The 10,402-nt window shown below is 37.3% G+C and overlaps 1 protein-coding gene across 6 annotated transcripts; it reads right to left on the bottom strand.

Annotated features, from left to right (window-relative positions):
- Nucleotides 1-555: 555 nt before the first annotated feature.
- Nucleotides 556-6,736, bottom strand: ZPBP2 (zona pellucida binding protein 2). 6 transcript variants are annotated; one of them, XM_006176339.2, is made up of 8 exons: nucleotides 6,505-6,736; nucleotides 6,303-6,368; nucleotides 4,995-5,120; nucleotides 4,168-4,329; nucleotides 3,317-3,535; nucleotides 2,359-2,441; nucleotides 1,312-1,492; nucleotides 556-742 (listed from the first exon to the last, which is right to left on the bottom strand). In XM_006176339.2, the coding sequence occupies exons 1-8, from the start codon at nucleotides 6,551-6,553 to the stop codon at nucleotides 648-650; spliced, it is 981 nt and encodes a 326-aa protein (XP_006176401.1). In that variant the 5' UTR covers nucleotides 6,554-6,736; the 3' UTR covers nucleotides 556-647. The 6 variants fall into 6 exon arrangements, with proteins under 6 accessions (XP_006176401.1, XP_032313822.1, XP_006176402.1 ...); XM_032457931.1 differs by having other exon boundaries at nucleotides 1,342-1,492; XM_006176340.2 differs by lacking the exon at nucleotides 3,317-3,535.
- Nucleotides 6,737-10,402: the final 3,666 nt, after the last annotated feature.

The following is a 10,402-nucleotide window of genomic DNA, read 5'->3' as shown; positions in this document are numbered from 1 at the left end:
AACGTTGGTTCATTAATTGTAACAAATGTATCACACTAATGTAAGACTTTAATAATAGAGGAAACTGGGAAGGGGTGAGGGCATGGGCTGGAGTAGGGTATATGGAACTCCGTGTAATATCTGCTAGATTATTCTGTAAACCTAAAACTATACTAAAAAATAAAGTCTATTTTTCTAAAAACAATCTAAAAGCAAAGAGACCAAAATAAATAACTTTTTGGTTCTAATTATAAGAGTAATATATATGCTTTTATATCATACAAGAGTGATATCAAACAAAATAACATGTGGGAAGTATAAAGTTTTTATTACATTATATTTTGCTACTCTTGACCTTAATATAGTCTTAGGTACAGACTGTTTGTTTGTAAACAACAAAACATATTTCATTAAAAATCATCCACTGATACTTACACTTTCCTTTGCATGCTGGTGATATTAGATTAAATGCCTTCTTAGAAATGCCATGTCGACTATCTTTTTAAGATTTCTAAAATGTATGTTTTCCAATGTTATCATCTTACTGATCTTACTTAATGGAACTATCTGTGACTCTCTGGGATGTGAGCAAGTCATCTTATGTCTCCCACCTCCACAAGCAAGAACAGTGCTTTCACCTTTAGTCTTCACATTGTGATTTTTGAAGTTTATGGGCAAGTTTTAGCTCCGTAGATACGCGTGGAAACACAAGTCTGACATGTAACATCGACATCAGGACTAAACGTCCCAGGACTACAAACCACTGCAGAGGAAAACACAATGGAATAGATTATTATTTCACTTAGAGGTATTTTATACCAAGAATACCAACTGCCGTCAATGTCACACCATCCCTATACCTATGTTACACTGAGTAATGTTCAGCCAATTAACATATGGAAGATTATTCATGAGTTTTAAACATTGTTATCTGATGATCTTAAAGGTAGGAGGAAGTTAGAATCTTAGCTATTTTTTCCTTTAGTATCAGCATTTTACAGTATCTTCTGCAGTGCTCCATTTATGAGCTCCTATTTCTCATTTTCTAGTTCCTATTTCCAGTTTCTAGGTAGGAACATTTTGCTGTCTTTCACAGTATAGTAGCTTAAGCCAGAATACCACAGAAATGTTTTGTAATACAAAAGACTACATTAGGCAGAATTAATATACATGAAGATGATTATATTTAGAAATCTGGACTTTGAATTTTTACTTCCCTTTAACTAAGTATGTTTTTTGGGAAGAGAATCACTATAAAGATTCAAATCAGTTATGCCAAGTGAATTCTGACTATAAAACCTAAATATTTAGATATTTATACTTTATAATTACCGCAACAACTAGCGCAATTGCTGTGCAGACCTTCGTTTTTCCCAAAGCCTGGACGACAGCTATCCATACGCATTATATGAAAACTGTGGTCCACAAAATGCATAGCTGGTAGAGTCTTCTTAAAGTCATGCTTGAAAATATATGCTTGGCGCCGGAAAAATTCTTCTATTCGATCTCTTGCCTAAGATTGAAAAATACCAGAGAGAAGTACAATTACTAAACTGTGAACCAAATTTCTCCTCTTGTATCAGAGGCAATGAAATGCAGTATAAGCATGCTGTGCTTTACACAGCAGAAGAATTCCTGAAATGATGTGTGTTAATATTAAAAATTAGTCTAGCCTAGACTTTATCAATTATTGTCAATTTATATGTACAAAGGTTAATAAAAATTAAATTGAGGTTAAAAACACTTGTTTTGAAATATTTGCAGCATGTCTATTCCATATGTAGATAACTGGGAGTTCCTTACTTCTAATTCCAAAGAGCCAAGGAAACCAAAACTTTTCTCTAATCAGCATTACAGACGAATGATGCAAATTTTATCTTTTGAGCATAAAGTTTAAATAATTAACTAGTAATAACTAAATGATTCCCATAAACCATGCATAATATTACGGGTGTAGGCTCAGGGACTAGACTAGGAAAGTGAAGGAAATTTTTAGACTATGTCCTTAGCCTCTGAGGAGGTAAAGGAGAGAGCAGGTATTATCATCAGTACGATACAATTCTGGAAGAACTACTGGCTTAACCTGGGATGACATGATTGTAAGGTTGTTCTTCAAGCTGCTGCTTAGTTATCATTTGGAGAACAAAGACCAGTGAACCATCCTTCTGTCATAGGGAAAATACATCATATTAATCTGGGGAGCTATACAATATTGCAGATAACCTATTCCAAAACAAAACATCTTTAAAACAGCCAAGATGCTCAGAATCTGTTTATAAAACTGAAATGAAGCCAAAAATCAGTAAGACTTCATATTTTAAGTTTTTAAATAGCTTTACTGACTATTCAAATACTTTCCCCTTACACTGAAATTCTTACCTGGAGGATATTATGATTAGTGGTATCTTCACAGTCAACAGACTCATTGCATGTACCTTTCCACCTCGGTGCAAAAGGATTAACTGGAGGGGGAAAAACAACATCTTCACAAAAGGATTCTAAGAACTTACAAACATTCCAGTAAAGCTCCAAATGCTGAATTCAGTATGCATGTGTGCATGTGTTTAATCTGTGTCATTCTAGTAATAAAGGAAAGGTTCACAATTTGAATAATTTATACATTATGATTTCACTCCATCTGGGGGCTATTGGAGGTAACTACAAGGCTTTAGAGTGAATAGATGTAAGGTCCTACTGTATATAGCACAGGGAACTATATTCAGTGCCTTGTAATGGCCCATAATGAACAAGAATATGAAAAGTGTATGTGTGTGTACGTGTGTGTGTGTATATATATATATATATATATATATATATATATATATATATATATATATATAATATTAACCTGGGGAGCTATATAATATTGCAGATATCCTATTCCAAAACAAAACATCTTTATATATATATATATATAAATGAATCACTATGCTGTATACCAGAAATCAACACATTGTAAATTGACTATACTTCATTAAAAAAATAAATTAAATAAATAGAAATAAATTTAGTTTGGTTTCTCCCTTTTGCTAAGTTCTCAAAAATACAATTTAAAATTCTATAAGAAGTTATAAGTTAAATATTAGCTGCTTAAAGGCCATATTTATAAAATGAAATTGACTTCTAAAAAGCAACAAATATCATAGGTAAATATGAAGGTAAATAATTAATGTGTTAATTTTTAAAATCACAACCAGGCTAAGACCAACCGTACACTTTAGTTCTTAACAAACATTTAAGGCCTACTATTTGTAAGCTATCTTATATTAATATGGTAATTAATTTTGTAATCAAGATTTAAACTCATAAAATTAAAGAAACATTAAAAAAATTTTACCTTGAAAGGCTATAAACAGCTCATGAGTGAGGCCATGTTTTGGAATTTTAACAAAATGGCATTTATATGATGGTTCTATGATATGGCATGACAAATCAGAAATTAAATTATTCAAGATTTTCTTCAGCACTTTAAAAAGCAGATCATTATATTTTCCTACACAAGATTTTGTGGTAAAACGTACAGCTATCTGATATGCATAATCAGGTTCCCGATAGGCTTTAAAAGATAAGAATAAAAAACAATCATGCCTAGCATTACTTTTCAAATAACAGGTAATATTAAATCCCACAATCTTGCAAACCAGCACAGAAACTTACTTTATCTAATAAAATATTTTAACAGTTTGTCCTCACAAAAAGATAAAAAACTAATAACTTTAATGAAAAAAGGTTATTTTCATCTAATATATTATCTACTTCATACAAGTGAAGATATGGCTTCTGTGGGCTGGCTATATATATGTTACAAGTGTCAAGAAAAAAATAAGATTTTGTCAGGGAGGGTCTTAATTTATAGAAGTGTCACTGCTATCAGCACAGTCCAGTGAAAAGAATCATTAATTTGCTTTTATAGATATGAGCATCAATTTTTAAATTAGCTGGCGATATTGTGATAAAGTAGATTGTGCCTGCATACGCAGACAGTGGGAAGTGGGACGCAGAAAGAGGATTATTTAGGACACACTATTTTGATGTCAATTTTAGAGTTCTCCTAGTCAAATACTCCCCAAATACTCTGTAAGTCATAATGATTATATATAACAGACTCATTTTCACTAAATGAAGAAACCATATACTTAATTCTGACCCAAACTAAATGTATAAGTTAAACTGTGCCTGTATTCTTACCAAAAAGCATAAAGTCATATCTCTGCTTTACTGTCTTTTCTTCTTGGGTTTCTGCTTTGACAGTCTTATAAGAAAGAGTGCATGTGTAAAGTCCGGACAAAGGCTCCAGAAAGTCTTTTACCAGCAGCTTTCCTGTTTTAGTTATATTTATCCTACTAGTTCCTAAACAGAAGTAGTAAATTACTTGGTTATTTAACATGTAACAATTCACACATTATTTCGTAAACTTGAGGTTACAAATAAATACAAAAAATTAAAAATTAATGGGCTATTTTAACTTCATGATTTCAACTAAATCTTAATTCTGTGGTATTGCTCAATGGAAAACTACAGGATATAAGTACACTTTTGAAATATATTTTGGTTTTCTTTAATGTATTTCTTGGCATCTAATTTTGATGGATTTATGCCAGTAATTCAGTAAGGGAGATTACACTGCTTTGTGACACTATGCAATTTTTTCACATAAGACAGGAAGTAATAATGCTTATATTCCAAGAAACCCTTCTAACCATGACAAATTATATATTAATTACCACCTCTCCTACCACAGGTGCTTTTATCACATTTATCACAAGGATAAATTTTAGGTTTTATAAAAACTTCTGAACTAATACAGCTCTGGGGACTAACGTACAAAAAGTACTGCTTTAGTTTTTGCATAAGGAGAAAGTAAGACCATAATATAAATATGATTTAACTATGGAGTAAGTGAAACTGCAGTTAAAATTAAATTTCAATTTGTTTATTCCAGTAAGTGACAGTGCATTTCTTTAAAAAGTGTTTAAATCATTTAAAAAAGGAGATATTAAAATCAAATGATTTACCTGTTAATGGTTTTTCATTAGGCCCAATCCATAAATAGGTGGGGTCCACCGTTTCCTTTTGAGCACGTTTAAAATCAGTACAGAGAAGGACTGGGCTATTGTGATGTAATTCTACATATAATTTCACTGTGACAAAATACAACAATATATAACTACATTATATAGCAAAATTAAATTAAGAAATACACTTCCTACCATTTTGTCCCAAAGTTGCTTTGATTAGTTCTTTTTGGAGTTCACTATTTTAAAAATCAGCATATAATTATAACACTTAGAATGCTGAAGTCCTTTTTGCTTCTCATAGTAGATTTTTAAAACTCTAGACTGCTAGGGAGTCAATTTTTTTCTTCTTTCTGTGATATTATTGTGTTATTTATGAAAAAGTACATAACACATTTACAAGTTGGTTTTAACGCACAGATTCAGAACCTTCAGAAACAAAAACTTTTGAGGTTAGTGGAATCATTTCAAAGATCTGAAAACGATCTTTTTGGTTGCGAAACTATTTTAAAGATGATCATTGTCATCCCCTAGGCAAACTTGATATTTAACTATAAATGTTCTCTGTTAGGAACAATAATTAAGCCGATGTGGAGCATACAAGGAAGATTTTCGGCAGTAACTTATTCTGCTTCGGATTTGATGGAAGCAGAAATAATGTGTTTGGAAACAACACAGGCCCACAAGATACTAGTTTTAAAGCCTACTGAACGCCAGGCTCTGAACATAATGAAGACACCATCCTACAATTTGGTGGTGGCAGGGAAGGGGAGGGTCTCCTTCCAAACACGGAGAGATTCCAAACCTGACAAATGCTATGAACTGGCCTAAAGTTACCTAAAGTTAGCCTTAGTAACCAATTTTCCTTGGGGAGTGTGAGAAAGTTTCATCACAATGACAACTCACATTTGAGCTGAGCCATAAAGGATGTGTAGGATTTCTGGTTAGTAAGGGAAGGGCTAAGGGCATTCCAAACAGAGGGACTTCCAGCCCCGGAAAGCACTCCTCTGAGTGGGCCTCGCACTTTGCTAAGCAACAGGGACACCTGGAAGTAAGGTGGTGTCAGAGAAAGAGGTGTGGATTCAATCCTAGCTCCTTACAAGCTGTGCGGCTTTAGGCAAGGAGATACAACTGAGGTGCAGCAGCGTCGCTCTAAAGATGAAACGATGTAACCATCGGGAAGTGCCGAGCACACGGCAGACGTTCAATAAACGTTCGCTCCATCTCCCTCCGCGGGAAGAACGTTAGCAGAACCACGGCACCCCCGGCTCTTCGGATACACTCTGCGAGTGAAGAGGTCCTTATTACCTGGGCGTCCCACTTTGCCATAAACGAAGCCTTCCTTAGTGATTATGGAAGAACGCTGCCATCCAACTGCGGAGGAAAGAAACCACTGACTTTTTACGTAGAAGAGGAGCCAGGGCTCAGAGTCGGGCAGGGCGGGGCGAAGCAGAGGAGGCAGGATGGGGACGAGGGGAGAGGCCTGGGGGCAGGGCGGGAGGAGCCCCACCTCCTGCGAGGTACCAGAGCACCGCGGAGAGAAGGACCCACGCTCGCATCACGGTTCAGGGGTTAGTGTCGCAGGAGGCGTCGATGGGGCGGGCTCCTTTCTACCTCAGCCCCGGCACGACGCCTCCCCATCTCTCCTCCGCACAGCGGAGCAAACCGCCAGTGGTCAGCCCCGTTATCCGTCCTTCGCTACCGCGAGAGTCGACGCGCAAGAGATCGCGTGCGTGCTCGGGGGCCTCGCGCGCCTGAGCCGGGCGCAGGGCGCGTGGGCGGGGCCGGGGCGGGGCGAGGCGAGGCCAGAGGGCCGGGCCCTGGGCTGGTGCGCGGGAGGCGAGCGCCCCGCCCCCTCGCTCGCACGCGGCTGCCGTCGTGCTGGTGCTTCGTGTCTCCCGTCTGTGGCCATTTCCCCGCGCGCTCTTCGGTTTAGTTTTCTGAGAGATCTGTGAGAGAAGAAAGGAGTAAAAGAACCCAAGGCTTCGCGTCTCGCTCACTTTCTTAGTCTAGGGGCTGAAGAGATCGACGAGAGGAATACCGTCCTCCCAATGGGATAGGGCAGGTAGGGGATGCAATTCCATTAGGACCTCAGGAGGGAGAAGCTTGTGAGAATTTCCACTTCACCGGAAACAGAGAGCCCCTGGTGGGAATTTCCTATGCCTTTCTTCTCATGAACTCTGAAACTGTGCACAATCTTTTTCAAATCCTTACACCCAGTTTTTACCGATCTGTATTCTTCTACCCACAAAGCAAAGAGCCCGAAGAACCACTAGGGTGCCAACAAGGCGTCTCCAGGCCTTCCCACTCTAGAGGAACATTTCATCTTCATTTTCAACTTCAGTTATCAGACGACGTTGAGAGACCCCACATGCAAATTTATCTAGGGATGTGAAGTAAACCTGTTTTTAAGAAACGGACCCTATTGAATGGCAAGATCCCCAAATCTGCTTTTCCGGTGGGTGGGATGGTAAGTCAGGATCAGTGAGCTCCCAAAGAGACCATGCCAGTGTCTTTCATGGTTCCTTCTTGGCTACTAGTTTAGTGGCCTGGAAAGCCGTGTGTGTTGTCTGTTTCTTAGCAGCGGGACACCCTCAGTGGTGGTTTTGAGTAGGCTGGTGGGTAAAGAGCCCAAGGTTCAGACAGGGTGCAGAATGATTATTTGGGGGTGAGATCAAGAGTTTTCAGTTTTCTTTCCTTTGAGCCGAGTCAGTACTTGGACTATTTCAGATAGTCCGGGAGCAACCTTTGTCAGTGATTTCGTTTTTAGTCACTGTTAATTTTACCTACCTAGCATAAGCCATGAAATGTGATTCTTTGAGTCAGATCCACCCATGTCAGTTACTGTGTCTAGATTCATGATTTAGTCTTAACTGTCTCCTTCTTAAAGTGAGAATAATGGAGACAAATTTAGGCATTATCTTTGAATCCCTGGAAATTTATCATTCCAACTTTAGTCAAAGTACATTATTTTAAAAGTATCTTATTAGGGAAGGTATAGCTCAAGTTGTAGAGTGCATGCTTAGCATGCATGAGGTCCTGGATTCAATCCTCAGTACCTCCTCTAAAAATAAATAAACTTAGTCACCCCCCCAAATAAAATAAATAATACAATAATAAATAAGTAAAACATTTTTTAGAAGTGTCTTATTAGCTTCCCAGTTATAAGTCATTGATCCTTGTAAATCCTGTGTGATCAACTTTGAATCCTTTGAGAAGAAACTTTACCAAGTGAGTAGTAGTAGTTTGTTCAAAGTATCCACCCACTCTTTCAAAATACTAACATCTTAACATTAAGTTATGGTACATTTCTTACAATTAATGAACAAATGTTGATACCTTACTACTAAATAAAGTCCATGCTTTATTCAGATTTCCTTAGTTTTTACCTAATGTGCTTTTTCTGCTCCAAGATCCCAGTCAGGATCCCCCATTACATTTAGTCATCATGTCTCCTTTTGGTTGTGACAGTTTCTCAGATATTTCTTGGTTTTGATGACACTGACCTGAACTTAACGGGTCAGATACTATGCAAAATGCCTCTCTATTGGAATTTCTCTTAATTTTTTTCATTGTTAGACTGGGGTTATGGGTTTGTGGGAGAAGACTACAGAAGTAAAGTGCCATTCTAACCACATCATATCAAAGGTACATACTTTCAACATGCCTTATATCACTGTTGATGTTACCTTGATCACCTGGCTCAGGTAGTGTTTGTCTGGTTTCTCTGATATAAAGTTACTCTTGCCACCCCCTTTTTCATACTGTACTCTTTGGAAGGAAGTCACTATGTGAACCCCACACTTACAGAATGGGGATTTATGCTCCACCTCCTTGAGGGTGGAGTAGCTGCATAAATTATTTTACCTATTTATTTTGTAATCTATCCCCTTAAGTATAACTCTCTTGAGTCTGAAATACTTAATTCTGAGCTAATTATTTACAGAGTAGTAACACATTCCACTGTCAAGTATAAAGAATGTTGTAATGGAAGACAAACATTTCTACAACTCTTCAGTAACCAAGTAACTATTCATCCTTATACCATCCCTGTGAAATTTTACAGTTCCTCTTCTGCTACTTTTGATGTGCTATTTTTGCCTTTAGAAACTAACAAACAACAAATTTCCCCTTTCAATACTAAAATTAAACCTAGTGTTTAGAGTATTTCTCTGAAATTGATATTATCCTGTAGGACTCCAACCCATACAAGCTACAGAGTTGCTATCACTGTGCCATGATCTCAAAACAAAGCTAATACAAGTTATTAACTCATTAAAAAACTGTGTTTGTGTATATATATGTATGTGTGTGTGTGTGTGTGTGTGTGTGTGTGTGTGTGTGTGTGTATATAAAATCCCCTATGCCAAGGCATAAAATAGACTGAATGTTTAAAATAAACTAAAATTCATAAAATTACAACAGTCATACTTTAACTGGTAAGTGTGGGTTTATACTGATATAGTCTACTGATGTATAAACCTACCTTAAGTCTCAAATATATTTGTGTATACTAACAATGTAAGTTTCTTACAAGGGTGAAAGTGGTCTCTTTGCAAATCATTCACATTTATCCAATTCAGCACGCTGGGTAACTTATAAGGACTCACCTGAACAATGTCCCTTAGTGTGAAGAAAAGTTCTGCTTTTGAAACATTATGTGGTCATGTCCCCTTTCCTCTCTCTATAGTCAAATGTGTGCTTGACCTCTATAAATTGGGAAGGATGTTGGGACAAGATGTTAACTAGTACGTCTTTGTGCACAAACATCTTTGGGTTAATTTTACTATCTTATTGTGTCCCCCTTTGCTTTAGCACATGTGTAACATTATACGTGTATTTTTGTAAGCTATCTCAGATCCTATTTGGAAGAAGGCAGGATAGTAGAAAATAAACACGCATAAATAACAGTGTGTAGCGTTTTGTGAGTGGTGGCAAATGAACCAAGCAGTTCCCAGAAGGGAAAACAAAAGTGAGAGGACTGCTTCCAAAAATGAAAAAGTTGAGCCGATAAAAGTGCCAAAATGCTTTTGAACCATCAGAACATTCTGAGAACTTGGACCAAGAACTTTTATTATGTGAAATGAAAAACTGAGGAAGAAAAACATAATACAGCGACTGAAGTGCGTTCTCAGTGATTGTATTCATGGCTGTCATCCCCAAATTTAGACCCCAAATTCCAGATTTTGTTCAATTTAAGGCAAACATCTTTGAACTTAAACTTGCAAGAAAGCAATCCGGATCCCACCTCCCGGCATGTGATATCACTCCCCCATCCATTATCCTTTAAAGAAAAACATTTTTAGACAGTTTACTGTCGCGCCGTTTCCATCCTATCGAGGTTTTCGGCTTTGACATTCAAACGGGGGCTGGAAGTGCGGTACCTCGGGCGCTCGGCAGCGAGCGTC

The sequence above is a fragment of the Camelus ferus genome, chromosome 16 (assembly GCF_009834535.1).
Source record: "Camelus ferus isolate YT-003-E chromosome 16, BCGSAC_Cfer_1.0, whole genome shotgun sequence".
In the NCBI taxonomy this organism is placed as follows: domain Eukaryota; kingdom Metazoa; phylum Chordata; class Mammalia; order Artiodactyla; family Camelidae; genus Camelus; species Camelus ferus.
Note: the sequence above shows the minus strand (reverse complement) of the source record. Positions and strands in the feature narration are given on the sequence as shown.

What these genes read in the sequence shown, in the direction of transcription:
- ZPBP2 (XM_006176339.2), bottom strand. Translation starts at nt 6,553, where the DNA reads ATGCGAGCGTGGGTCCTTCTCTCCGCGGTGCTCTGGTACCTCGCAGGA. An exon ending in GCTCTGGTACCTCGCAGGAG is followed by an intron (nt 6,369 to 6,504) that starts GTGGGGCTCCTC and finishes TTTCCTCCGCAG; the next exon opens with TTGGATGGCAGCGTTCTTCC. An exon ending in CAATTGCGCTAGTTGTTGCG is followed by an intron (nt 743 to 1,311) that starts GTAATTATAAAG and finishes TTTCCTCTGCAG; the next exon opens with TGGTTTGTAGTCCTGGGACG.